Source organism: Typopeltis vanoorti, chromosome 14 (assembly GCF_054136105.1).
Source record: "Typopeltis vanoorti isolate ZY-2024b chromosome 14, IOZ_Tvanoo_1.0, whole genome shotgun sequence".
NCBI classification, from domain to species: domain Eukaryota; kingdom Metazoa; phylum Arthropoda; class Arachnida; order Uropygi; family Thelyphonidae; genus Typopeltis; species Typopeltis vanoorti.
The window spans coordinates 43,934,261-43,949,631 of record NC_143562.1 but is presented as its reverse complement, the minus strand read 5'-3'; the positions used below and the strand labels follow the sequence as shown (position 1 = coordinate 43,949,631).

The window sequence follows — 15,371 nt, the reverse complement described above, 5'->3', positions numbered from 1 at the left end:
CTAATCGCCGGTGTTCACATTTTAATACCGGACGTATTTGTGTATTCTCGCAGTTTGCAGTAGAACACTGTATTAGCACAACTTCAACTCCTTTGCAAGAAGTTGAGTCAATAACAAGTGCTCTACGGTCGATATATATATATATATATATATATATATATATATATATATATAATACACACACACACACACACACACATATATATATATATATATTTTTTTTTTTTTTTTCCGCGCGCGCGCTTGCATACGCACGTCCTTTCAACAACTTTGCGATAATGTTAATGCTTTTATTTTGAACGAAAAGTTTGTTTATTGTCAGTAGTAAGAAGGGGATTTTCTCTATTGATTTTGTGTAATTTTTGTTCCTTTTTAAGGAGGACGATATTATTATTGCTGGGTTTCTTAACATTGAAATGTTAAGGTCATCGTCAATGTTAAATATATTTATATATTTACTATATTGTGTATATTGATCATGTGATCAGCTGAACGATTCATCACTTTCTATCAGATTTCTGTAACTTGTCAAAGATTTGTTCACTTTTGAGATATGTTCGGAAATGTGAGATCTGCTCTAATGTGTCAGCTGAGGTCTAAAGCGTTATGACGCCAGATTTCGTTGAAGAAATTGATCATAAAGAAATAGAATTGCAAGAGGTATCAGTGATTGTACAATATTTTTTACAATATAATATATTAAGTAACATTTTTGCGTCTTTGCTTGTGTAATGTGTAGAAAGGGAATCGTTCAACTATAATGTACTGGTAATTGCTATTATATTATTTATTTATATCTTTTTTTCTCGTGTATAAAGAACCTCCAAGGGTATTAAAATTTCTAGTTATCATTTATAGTATTTGTGGTGTTATCTCATATGGCAACCCTGCACGGACTGTTTACATGACATTCATACAGTGAAGTGCTTTTACACAGGAAAAGGAATTTTTATACAGTAAAGGGGTTATTTATTTACCGAATTCTTTACACTGTGAGAACAACTCACCCTCATTGAAAAGCACTGATAAAAGTTCTTGTTGTAGATAGGATTCAAACTTAGGTCTTTCCATCCAAAGGGTTTTTCAAAACTTACTGTGCTAATTTCCATACTGAGTACAATACTTATTGGTTATTAGTTAAGAAGCAAGTCTGCTGAATAGTTTCAGATTGTATGTCTAGGTGTAGGCATATCTGCATAACTGGTATATAGCAGCATTTACTTTGAGATATTGGAAGTATATGCATGTTGCATAGTCGCTTAAAGATCTGAAAGAGAATTTTCTTTAGTTTTTTGGAGGACTAAGTGAAAAGACAACTTGTCCATTTCAGGCTAGTAATACAGAACAAAACTTCTATTTTGTTTAAGAATAAAGCTGCATAATTTATGAGATAATTTATTAACTATACTGATCCTTTCTTCAAATGTCTGATGGGATTGTTGATGCCATCTGTATTAGGTGTATGTTCTTTGGCCCATTAGTATGCCTTGAAGGATTAAAAACCTATCTCCTGCCATATGAGACTGGCAAATACACCTCTGGCTGAAAATCCCTTTGAAGATTCTTTGCATCAAGATTCAAATCCAGGTTTTTCCTGCCCAAAGGGGGGGGTCTCCCCCACCAAGTTTAAATTGTGATTGTGCCACTGAAACAGAAACTTGTTTAATACCATGTTGGGCCCTCTTTAGCTCAAATAACAGCACATATGCAATTCACTATTATTTAGGATCACTATTACTGACTGAGGCTCTAGCCTCTTCCTACATTTCCTTAACGTATATTGTATTATTTCATTAAATTTTGCAGACTTATTAACATCAATCTTATTCCAATGCTTCACAATTGTGGATGTCTGATCTCTCCTCTTCTTCCTCCATATTTCTCAACCCCCTTCTCTTCAAATAAAATATAAAATAATCACTGAACATGTGTACTGCATCTTTAGCTGATGTCATCCATGTGTCACCTGAAGTCAGCCTTTCATACCCACCCTTTCTTCTACCAGCAACATTACCAAAACTAGAATTCCCTAGGATTTTATTTATCTTCTTCAGTTTTTTTCCTTCATCACAACTCTTCTTCTTTACTGCCTATGCCTGATATTCTTTATGTAAGAATTGATGAATGCTTTCCTCTTCATACCTCTTTCATAAAAACTTCCTTCCCAGTACCCTGCTTAATTTTATGATCCTCCATTCCACACCCACTCCTGTTTTTAACTAGGAAAATTGTCTGACATTGCCACCAGTGGTTGGTTAGGAATTTGATCCTAGGTTATTATTATTATTACTATTATTTATTTATTAACACCAGACCTTCATGGAGTCAAAATGCTCATTGCAGGAGGCGAACACTGTTACACGAAAGCCCATCAAACCATGCCTTAAACTCATTGAATGTATCTGCATTCATTGGAGGACTAAGGTATTAGACAATGCATTCCACTGACCAACCGTCTCCATGCATAGAACCTGCTTCTTATGCCCCTGTTCACACTCTCTTATATAGCTTCCAGATATGTCCCCTTGTTCTGATATCTCATATGGAGGTGGTAGGGTTTTTCCCTCCTGGAAACTGGTTTTTCATCCTACGAAGCAGGCAAACTGACCATTAGAAGACATGTAATTAACAGACAATAAGGCTGGTTTCATAGCCTTAGTTGCTTAGGCCGTAAATCTAAATAAACCACACCTCTTGTTATACCACTTTCTCCCATTCAACAAAAATTTCTTCCACATTAACCTGGTAATAACCTTTTACCAACTTAAATGTTTCAATAATATTCCCTCTCTTCCTCCTATTCACAAGTCTTTGCAAACTGCCCCACAATCTGTCCTCATATCCCAAAGACCTTAGTCAGTTGATTCCTAATCACGCTCTCTAGTTTTGCATCATCTGCAAACAGTTGTATATCACCTGTTAAACGCATCACAGAATTAATTTACAAATTAAATAACAATGGTCCCAAAATTGACTCTTGCTGCACCCCACTAGTGACTTCTCTGTTGAAAGTTTTTCCACTTGGTTATACTATAAATTAAAGATGCCAAGAAATTATATTCTTGGTTTAATCCTTTATCCAAGTGTAAGCAAACAAAGTTTGCCCGTGAAGTAACTTCACGACTGGGCAACTCGTGTATGGAGGCTAATGACTTCACATCACTTGCCTTAATATCCCACAGTGCAAAGCACATATCCTTACAGACATGTATAATATCCGTAATGTCTGGCTCCCACGGATTAAATCAAGAATATAATTTCTTGGCCTCTTTAATTTATAGTGACTTTCCTCTTTCAAGATAGTGCCCCCACCCTCCCATACACAACTTGCTGATACCTATCAGATATTTTGCAAAATCTTTTGATAGACTTCTAGTCTATGAAAAGCCTTTGCATCTTCTTTTTCTAATGTGTTCATCACCTTGTTATAGTAAGTTTGTAAAATATAACCTCCCTTTAACAAATCCATTCTGACAAGCACCAAGAATATGTGCTTGTCAGAATGGTATCAAACTGGTATCAACCGACTTTTTGTATCCTATCTCTCGCCAACCTCTCCATTATCTTAATTACAACTCAAGATATATAGATTAGCCTATAATTTGCCGTCTAAGCCTTATCACTACCTTTGTGAATTGGAACAATTTTGCTTTCGTTCTGTTCCTTTGGGACTTGGGCTGTTGCAAGACTTGTTAAACAGTCAGGTGAACATTAACTCCGTAGAACATTCCCTTAAGACGCTTGATGACATATCACCATGTCTTGCCTTATTGCTATTGCCTTATTTATATCTATCTTCTCATATATCTCTTGCTTGCTTACCATTAAGTTGTCCACACGGTTAGCCTAGTGGCTTTATGCTTTGCAACCATATGCCTGGGGAAGGAGTGTCCTAGGTTCGATTCCTGTCGACGACGTGAGGAGCTTAAGGATCTTCCTCAGCTATAGCCAAGTTAGCTGGTCTTGGGCATGGACAGCAGGGTTTTTTTTCCTCCCAGTTTATCTTGGGTTTTTCATCCTGCAAGCAGGTAAACCAGCCTCATGAACACACATGGATTACAGTCAAGAATACTGACCCAGACATAGGCCTGATTTGTCAGCTATGCCGATCTCAATACCCAACCCAGATAAAATTTGGGGGGATTGAGACGGTGATGTACCTTCACATAAAAGGGACTCATGGCCGTTGTATCATCATACGAAACTAACCATTAAGTCTTCTCTCATTTTATTCTCTCAATACTTGATTTCATTTCTTTGATCTCACACTGAGGATGAAACACCTTGATGAACTTTTCACTGAATACCTCAACTGTGTCTTCTGCAGCAGTTGCCAATCTCCCATTTTTATCCATTAACATCATCTTACCATAATCATTCTTCTTTCTACTTGCTACATATAAAAAAAACTCACAAATGTTTTTCTTGGCCTGATTTGCTAATTTCTGCTCGTACTGCACTTTTGTTGTTTTTATCAACTGAGTCACTCTCCTCTCTTGCTCTTTATACTCTTCATGCTGATTATTACCATTACTCATCTTGTGCTGCCTCCAAAGTGCCTTATTCTTCCAGATTTCATGCTTAATCCCCTCATTCATCCATTTTACCCCTACCTTATTCAGCCTTTCGACCTTCAGAACACATGCACACGTTGATGCTGTTATGTATTTCTTTTTTCAGTTCTTAAGTAGCATTTATTTCCTTAATGTTCAACTCCTCATTCCATGCTATAGCTTCAAGCTGTCTCTTAATCTTATCATAATCACTAACCTTCTACTTCCACTTATATTCTTTCCTTACAGAGTCTTCATATGGCTAACCACAATCCAGGTTATCCTTTATTATTATTACCATCCCAAGACCCCCATCGAGTCAAAGATAGGAGGTCCTTTTGTCATACAGAGCTCATCATACCGTGCCTTAAACACACTCAAATTCTCTGCAGACACTGCACTCTCAGGGGCAAGGCATTCCAATCATTCACAACTCTGCATTGAAAAAACCTGCTTCTCACTCCCCTGTTCACACTCTCCTTATACAGCTTCCAGGGGATGTCCTCTGGTTCTCCCCTGATCTCCCACCATTTGCTGTCAAACCTCTCCAACATTGATCTTATAACAACCCCTTACTAACTTGTAAGTCGATCTCTATCATATCACCCCTCTTCCTCCTATCTACTAAACTGTAAATTGCATCGTCTCAACCTTTCCTCATATTTGATATTCCAGAGATCAGGAGCTATCTTAAAATTTTCTTACTATTTTCCTTTTGAAAACCAGGTGACCAAATTTGTGCACAGGAGGCCATGTGTGGCCTAATCGAAGCCTTATACAATGGAACAAGAATCTCCTTAATTCTATAAGTCAATGTGCTCTGCATCATTCCCAGAATTCTTTGTGTTGTCCTCACAATTTTGGCAATGTGTCCCCTAAATTTCAGATCCTTATCCACTATCACCCCAAGATATCTTATTTTCTCCACCTCCAGTAATATATCCCCACCAAGCATAAATTCTACATCCCATCTTTGTTTCCCAAATTTTAAAACCTTTCATTTTGCAACATGGAACTCTCATCCCCATTTCCATACCCATTCAGTCAGTTTATTCAAGTCTTCTTGTAAGGCCATAACATCTCTACTCTTCATAGTTCGTCCAAACTTTGCATCATCTGCAAATAACTGAATATCCCTATCCAAATCTTTGCCATTATCATTAACATATGGTTAAACAGCAATGGTCCTCAAACAGACCCATGAGGCACACCACTAGTGAATTTCCTCTTCTGGGATATTTCCCCCCCCCCCCATACACAACTTGCTGATACCTATCAGATAGCCAGTTTTCAATCCAATGCACTAATCTAATATCCAACCCCATCTGCTCTAGTTTGACTATCAACTTATCATGTGATAATCAATCAAAAGCCTTTGTGAAATCAAGTATACTACTGTGTATCCCTCTCCTGTGTCCAAATGCTGTCACCTTATTGTAATAAGTAAGTGGATTACTAAAACATCACCTCCCTTTAGCAAATCCATGCTGTCCATCAAAGATAATACCATTGTTGTCAACCCACTTCTAGATCCTAGTTCTCACCAGCACCTCCAACAACTTAGCCACAGCACCAGATACACAGATCATTTCATGATCTTCTCACCAGCTGAAGGGAAGTGCAAAACCCAACTCACAATTACATCCTCTGATTAAATGAGTTCATCTAAAACTTTCAATCCTCGCATCGCCTCCTTTATGTACTTCCTGAGATAGTTTTATCTCATGAACTCACGAAATTCATTTTCCTTATTCCCAAAAGCTATCTCTTTATACAACCTGTACTGCCATAATTAAAATCACCTACAATAATCACCTTTCCCTTGTTCACCAACTGAAGTTACTTATACATTTTTTCATCACCACCCTCCACTGTCCCTGTCGTATAGCAACTTCTAAATATTTCTTCTTGTCAACCTTCACCTCACACCACGCTGTCTCAAAACCATTTCCACTATTTCCCTCTTTCATGTCTACCTTATGTGGACATAATTCTCCTGCTGTCATCAGCAGAACCCCCCCCCCCCCCTTCTTGTCTTTTCTATCCTATCGTTGCCAAATACACTATACTCTTCCATTTCTATTCCTGTTAGATTGTTATTTTCATTCAACCATGTTTCACTTATTCAACAATTCTTGAGGCAAATGAACTCAAATAATAAGAATTTGATCTCCTTTATTTCTGATACTCTTGGCATTTTTAAATAAATACAGCACTTCACTTTTAGGTCTGTAACTAGTTCTTCCCAGGCCACTTGTCAATTGTGATTTTCCCACCACACCTGCCAATCCCCAACACCTTTATTACTGCTTACCTCATATATCCACTCATTCTCAACTACTCCACTCACATACCAATCTGTTTCTTTTCTATGCTAATCATCCACATACATCACTACTACTTCCAACATCCACTCTCCCTATGCCATGTCTTCCCATTCTCACTTCATATCCCATATATGATCTCCTTTCTCCTGAATTTTTCATGTTACAATAGGTTACCAGTTTGTCCTCCAGTTTAATGACTTGCATTTTTCTTGCTACCTACCATATCAAAAGCCACATGATGGTCACTTTAATTGGCTGATGGCAGCATGGTGCGCTTCTCTTCTATTAGTTGTATTCTGTGGAAGCCACGATAATAGAACTTAAGCGATTCTTTCAACTTTATTTTCTAATGATATTTCATGTGGTTTGACAAGAATGTTCATTTTGCCAGTTATAGAGAGTTTAAATGAAGTGGTGCTGATATGAAGTCCCGTTAGGAAGATTTATATGGGTTGGTGGCCTTTGTCTGATGAAATTGGGTTGCTGTTTTACGAAATTATTATTATGGGTATCTCCATGGAGTCAGTAGACTCATTGCAGGAGACCCAAACTATCAAAACAATATCCATCATATCTCTTCTTAAATTCATTTACAGAAGGAGAACTCACAACTGAGTCAGGCAATGCATTCCACTCATTCACCACCCTCCAGGCAAAAAACCTCATTCTCACACCCTTGTTAACCACACTTTTCCATAATTTCTAGGGATGACCTCTTGTTCTTCCATCACTATCACACAGCTGGAACATTTTTCCTGCATCAATCTTATAAAAACCTTTTAGTAATGTAAATGTTTCTATCATATCCCTCTTCTCTGCCTATCAACCAGCCTCTGCAATCCACAAGCTCTCAATCTATCAATGTAGAGAACATTTTTTATATCACTCACCAACATAGTCACTCTTCTCTGAACTCTCTCCACAACCTCCTCATCTCCAAGGAATCCAGGTGACCAGACCTGAGCACAGTAATCCAAATGTGAAGTATCAACGCTTTATAAAGGGGAATAATAACCTCTTTATCTCTGTATGTTAGTGTGTTCCTCAATAACCAAATAATCCTATGTGCAATCTTGGACACCTTAGCAATGTGTCCCCTGAACTTCATCTCCCTATCCTCCAACATCCTTAAGTCCATAGCCTCATCAATCTCTTGGAGTACTGTTCCATTAATGTAGTACACAGCTGGTAATATTTTAATCCCACAATGCATAATCTTACACTTTTCCACATTGAACTGACATCCATTACCTTTTGCCCATTTTACCAGCTTATTTAAATCATCCTGCAAAATCTCAACATCAGCTTGATTTTTTATTGTGCTATCCAGCTTTGCATCATCAGCAAACAACTGAATATCTCCCTTTAAGCCATTTCCTATATCATTTATGTACAAATTAAACAACAATGGCCCAAGCACAGAGCCCTTAGGCACACCACTGGTCACCTGCCTCATCCTGGACTCTGCTCCTCCATATACCACCTTCTGGTATCTCTCCCTGAGCCATTCTCCTATCCATATCACCAGTTTAGTATCCCTCCCCATCTGCTCCAATTTGCATAACAGTATTCCATGGGGTATCCTGTCAAAAGCCTTAGCAAAATCCAGAAGTACCACTGTGTAGCCATTTCCTTTGTCCAACTCCGATGTCATTCTATTATAAAAAGTTAATAATTTGCTAAGGCCGGATCGATCATTAATAAAACCATGTTGGCCCCTATAGAGTATTATATCCCAATCCACCCAATCTTGAATTTTGTCTTTAACCAACTTTTCCAATACTTTTACCACTACTCCCGAGATGGTGATTAGTCTGTAATTAACTACCACAGTTTTAGAGTGACCTTTATGCAAAAGGAACTACTTTGCCTTCCTTCCACTCCCTAGAGACCATACCAGAGTTCAAACTTAAGTTAAATAACCAAGTAAGAGGCGTTGACAATTCCTTTGCACATTCACGCAACACTCGAGCTGATATTTCATCTAAACCTGCATCAGTGTTTGCATTTAAATTTTGCAATATACTAGGTACCTCTGATTTCTTAACTTCAATTCTCACATTAGTTATTGCTACCGGTATAGAAATATCCTCACTTGGATGATAGACTTTTGAAAAGTGACCACTCAGTAACTCTACTATTACATCTGAATTGGTCACCTCAGTACCATCAGCACCCATTAAAATTATCCTTCCGAAGTCATTCTTCCTTTTACTTTTACAATGTACTTTTTTATCATTAGTTTTTTCACATCAGTTATTGCTACAGGTACAGAAATATCCTCACTTTGATGATAGACGTGAAAAGTGACCACTCAGTAACTCTACTATTACATCTGAATTGGTCACCTCAATACCATCAGCACCCACTAAAGTTATCCTTCCGAAGTCATTCTACCTTTTACTTGCCACATAGCGGAAGAACTCTTTTTGGGATTACCCTTGATCTCCTTGGCTAAGGTCTTCTCATAATCTGATTTAGCTTTCTTACCATGCTGGTAACCTTTCTAGCTTGAGCCTTGTACTGCTCATGGGTGTATTGATTGCCTTTCTCCTTGTAAATTCACCATAACATTTTCTTTTTTTGCAGATCAAGTTTGATACTACTACTCATCCATCTACCTTGTTTGTCTTCCTGACCATGGGGACACAATCTGATATTGCCTTCCTCAGATACCCGCTGATTTTATTCCATGCACTGCTAACATCTTTCCTCTGCAATATGTTCTGCCATGGGACGGCTGCATGCTCACTCTGAAGCTTATTAAAATTGCCTAATCTGTAATTCTGTATATACCCTCTTCTTAAGAGAGAAATCCACAAATTTTGTAACCTCCCAGGTCAATACCACTTGATCGCTCTCACCAATTGGAGGTAATGAGGACACCTTACATGCACATATCCTCTGAACCAGTGACCAGGTCCAGCACTCTCACACCATGTGTCCCTTCAGTTATGTGCTGTTTCAAGTAATTATCTCTTAGAAGATTTATGAATTCCATTTCCTTTTTACCACGTGATATTTCCTTCTAATATTTGATATCACCATAATTAAAATCCCCCATAATAATCACTAACACTGCACTCATTGCACTAATTTGCTGATGCATGAATTCAATTTCACCTCCTGGCCTATAGCAGCAACCAACTGTATGTTTGGTTGCGTTGGTCACTATTTCACACCAGACCGCCTCAAATGAACCATCATTCACATGTCTATCATCTTGATATACTACTCTCTTTGGCTGCAACTCATGAGCTATCAACAACAGTACTCCCCCCCCCCCCAATCTTTCTTCTCTATCCTCCCTGAAAATACTGTACCCATAACATTCAATTCCAGTGACCACATCTTCTGCTGGCAGCCAAGTTTCACTAATGCCTACAACTTTTGGTGAGATTGCACTGACTAATGCCAAAAATTGTTCCCTCTTATTTGGAATGCTTCTTGCATTAGTATACAAAAATTGCAGATTCCCTTTAGTTCTTGTACCAGCTTTAGAACTGATGTACATGTCACTAATTTCAGTAGTCCTGTGCTGATTTTTATCCACTCTATTCTGCAATTTATTCTGCGAATAAGGATCAACAAATATACAATCACTGCTTAAGTTTCTCTCTCTTACACTTAACCTTTTCAATTTTAGTGTCCCTGCCCAATTACTTCAACTTGTTCAGAAAACAGTAACTTCTTCAATCGCTTATGACCTTCCATGTTCAGATGCAGCCCATCTCTTGCATACAGCTGTCTTTTTCCTTCAAACACACTCCAGACATCAACAAATTCGATATCTCTCTTTTTTTTTTTTTTTTTTTGCACATTCTTGCAATCATATCATTCATTATCATTGCCTGTCTACTTAACTCATAATTGTGAAAACGAAGCAGCACACACACCATCCTCCCATTGACACTTTTCTTCTTCACGATATCTAACAATGCTCTTAAATCTTTTGCTACCCGATTTATACTACCACTCAGGTCATTTGTATATACCATAACTATCATCTTTTTTGCATCATGCCCTCTCTTTATTGCTAAAGCATCTCTATTGTTCCACTAGCCAAGTACTCCTCAGGCATACCGCTCTCCATACCCTTAATCAACGAATCACCATATATTTTACCACTCATAACTTCACTCACGGCTTCATTTTCTACACTATTCAGCATGACTGTCCCAGTTTCATTACTCAATGCTCTTTTACTTACTCACTCACTCTCACAACATCTCGTTTCTTCTAGACCTCTTGTGCTTTCATTCTGTTGACTCCCAATCACTCCCATACTATTTATTACTTCATCAATCACCAAAGACTCTCCTATACTTAATCCTGTTCTAGTTACTTCAGCTATTCCATAGTCCTAATTTCTCTATTCAACACATTTAACTCAATTTTAATTTCCAAAACTTCCTTACTGAGCACTTTCAATTCCTCTTGCAGAAGATGAAGGTCACTTTTCATTTGTACAAACTCCTTTTTTGAAGTTCTTCCACTATGGTTCTGATGTCTGCTTCCATTCCTAATCACTCCAGCCTATTCCAACACTTCTCACATACGTCTACATTTTCATTCTTTTCATTTAGCCAAACAGTCCACAGATCCTTCACATTCTTCGGCATATACATATAGCAGTTTCCGCAACTCATCCATTGGGAAAAATCCAACGCAGAGCCAGACTTTCGTATAGAAGTCCTCCGAGCAGCTGACGTATGTCTCTTGTTGGACGCCATCTTTAGACGCTGAAGTAGTGAAACGAACAGCAGCGAAAACACAATATATATACAACAGAGTTTCAAACAATAACACACTGAAGGACACTTGTATCCAGCTGAAGCACAACTGCAGCACAATTTGAGACAAAAAGCCACATTGTACTTTAAATTAAAAGCATGTTTTCTATCATAACTCAACATGACTGCCACGTTCACTAGTGACACTCAAATGTTAAGTGTAATGCTGTGTATTCTGTTATGTTGGTGGACTTTGGTGTAGTGGTTAGCGTAGATCAGAAGTTCAAGAGATATATTCCAAGACTTGTGAAGCCTGCATGATGGGCGTACTGCTGTGATAAGCAGAGAAAGGAGGTAGATTTATGGATTTGATAAGCCTGCTGATTTACATGGGCTAATGTTCTCGAGTGATTAACGTGGTTGCTAAGTGGTATGATACGTAGGAAAAGCAGGTAGCTGCATTGCTTGGCCAACCATGTTAGCAATACGGACACCTCCTTTATGCTGTGCAGTCTTCACAACTCTTGTAGTGTATCTTTTGAACTTCAGATTCTTGTTGATTATTTTCCCAGAGCCTCCTGGAGCAGAGTCCATCAATACAATACACAGCATTATAATTTGCATTCCAAAGTCAAAATCATACACTTAGTAATATTAACATGTTCGCTGCCAACTACGAGTATACTCGTAGCGGGTAAACCTGCTTCACAAGCCAGCTACGAGTATACTCGTATGATGCTTACCGCCGGGAACGAGATTATTGTAGTGACCTTGAAGAAGTGAAAATCCTTGGCTTGTGGGGCTAGCATCAAAACTGTGTATTCTCATAGACCGTATATGCTCTGTACAAGCCAACTACGAGTATACTCGTAGGACGTTTACCTCCGGTAACGAGATTATCGTACTGACCTTGAAGAAGTAAAACTGCTTGGCGTAGGGGAACAGACCATGCCAAAATAGCGTGGCAGCGAACGTGTTAATATATAAAATTATGCTCCACTCATCAGTCAAGGCCACCAATCCATGTAAATCAAGATGCTATGGATTCATATTCCACTTTGGTTATGGATATTTTTGAATGTCTTTATGCGGTAAGCAATTTCATCATCTGGTGTGAGACCACCACTTACTTATTAGAGAATTGAAGTGCCTTGAAATAGTTTCACATTTAGTATCTAGAGCAGGATTTCTGGATTATTCATATACCAGCCTATGGTACTAAGATTTACCTGAGTGGGATGACTGAGATATTTAAAACAACAGCAACAACTAAAAACTACATAGCTTTGATCAAAGCATGAACCATTTGGTTATCTGATTTCAGTAGTGATGAGGATGCTCTGAAGCAGTTTTGGAGATGAGCAACTGATGCAGTGTCAGGAATTGGAATGTTGGTCATGAGTACAGATTGAGGGATTGTAAATTAGAGCTTGCTATAGACAGGTAGAGGAATGGTGATTCTGTGTACACATATTAAGCTTGCAGATTAGCAGCCCCAAAACTTATAGTCCATAAGTGCTGTAACACCAGGTAACATGAGAGAAACAACTTAGTAATCAGATTTTTCTCTCTCTTAGCAAAGAAATATCCATTAGCAAAGAAATTGCTAAGCAACTGAAATACATTTTTTTCATGGAAAAGTGTAGTTTAGTTGAATACATTACTTGAAGGTGCCTTGAGTGTGAAGAGTTGAAATGAATAAGGTACTATATCACAGTTAAGTTGAGTGAGATATACTATGATTCCACTCTTTCCATGGTCACTATCATCCTGTTATCAGCATGTTAATTCTTCTATTAGCATTATTTTATTTTGGGTTGATAAAATTTCAAATAAGGCAAGGATGTGAATTTACTATAAGAATTTATGAGACTTGCAATTTGAAGTTTAGAGACCATATTGCAGAGGAGATAAATTGCACAATAGATCACTATAATGCTCAGAAGGACAGTAATATTATAAGGAGATGGCAGTTATTGTGTAATATAATAGTATCCCTTAGGCATCTTGCATAAGTTTTATTGTAAGATGAGAGAAAAAATTGCTAAGACATGACCTCTATTTGACTTGTCCATCACCACTTCCAGATGAAAGATCTGGGAGTGGTGGTGGACAAAGACCTGAAATTCAGGGGACAAATTGTGAAGACATCACATCAGATAATGGCAATGATGCAGAGGAGACCCTGACATGCAGAAATAAAGAGGTTATGATATCATTGTGTAGGGCCATGATCTAGCCTCATATGGATTATTGTGCACAGATTTGGTCGCTGGGTTTTCATGGTGAAGAGGATATGTTGAAAGGGTCTAGAGAAGATTCACAAAGGTGGTCAGTGGGCTTTGGAATGTGTAGTATGAAGACAGATTGAAAAAATGTAAATTGCGAAACCTCTTGAATAGGAGGAAGAGGGGGGGGGGATATGATTGAGACATATAAGCTAGTCTGGGTTGTTATCAGTAATTCTGTGTTCCTTAATTCTGTGTTCCCAGAATTAAGGGACAACATGAATTCTTGAATTCAGATGCTTACATTTTGAATTTCTTAACTATCACTGTAGAAATACTGATTGCCTAGACTTTGATGTATCTGTTTTGATACTTCCTTTGTGCAGTTGATCTCTCTTGTCCTCTTTCCATTTCTTTGTAATCTTGCATGTGTGAGTCTCAGATTGAATAAAGTAAACCAGTATAACCAGGCCAGAAGCTAGATATTAATCAGGCTGTGTGGTTGGATGACATATTGCCATTCATGCAGTTTTATGGAATATGCAAAGAAGACTTGACTGTGTTCTCTTAACTAATATATAGTAATTCTATCTAACTTGACTGCTAATCATATTTATGAGGATGAGACTCACATCCTCAAATAAAGGGCAATGTGTGCTTGCCCCCCCCCCCCCCTTTTTTTTTAATGTAATGCTGTGTCATTCAATTTTATCTAAATTTTGTTAATTTTTGTATTTCAAACATTTTAATTTTAATAATAATAAATTAGTTTAATCCTTTATCCCAGTGAGAGCAAACAAAGTTTGCACCTGAAAATATCTTCAGGACTGAATATAGTGTTGTACTATCTTACTTGGGTAAGTAGTACAACACCAGGCAACTCGTAGCAAAGGTGGAGACAAAGATTGTATTATCTTACTCAGGTAAGATAGTACAACACTATATTCAGTCCTGAAGATATTTTCAGGTGCAAACTTTGTTTGCTCTCACTGGGATAAAGGATTAAACTAAATTTATTATAGTCTAACTTAGTGAAAAATAAACTTTCAACATCTTTCTCTAAATCCAGAGTAATTTAATAAAAAAAAAGGTGGCAAACCTTTTGGCAACTCCTATAGGTAAAGATGACCTTTGCTACTGCTTCTGCCTGGTATCTCCAACTCTGGGCCTGGCTCCCACTGAAGAGACCTCAATAAAGGTCGAAACTAGTCTGGGTAGTGGCCAATCCCTTAATGCATAACAGTATACATATCCACAAGGAGATGTGTTTTGCATTATGGGAGATACTAGGATAGGAGTGTTGGTAGCTTGCTCCACCTTTGCTACGAGTTATCTGGTGTTGTACTACTTACCCAGGTAAGATAGTACAACACTATATTCAGTCCTGAAGATATTTTCAGGCGCAAACTTTGTTTGCTCTCACCGGGATAAAGGATTAAACTAAATTTATTATAGTCTAACCTAGTGAAAAATAAACTTTCAACATTTTAATTTTAGTTTTTAATTGTAATCTCATTTTATTTTGTAACC

At 37.8% G+C, this 15,371-nt stretch overlaps 1 protein-coding gene across 1 annotated transcript in view; it reads left to right on the top strand.

Annotated features, from left to right (window-relative positions):
• Window positions 1-298: 298 nt before the first annotated feature.
• The window catches only part of LOC150099411 (mitogen-activated protein kinase kinase kinase 7-like), a 415,932-nt gene continuing 400,859 nt past the window's right edge, over window positions 299-15,371 (top strand). Inside the window, exon 1 of the mRNA XM_090403539.1 lies at window positions 299-660. Within this exon, the coding sequence (XP_090259665.1) occupies window positions 607-660 (54 nt within the window). The 5' untranslated portion in view covers window positions 299-606. The remainder of the gene's footprint in view (window positions 661-15,371) is intronic.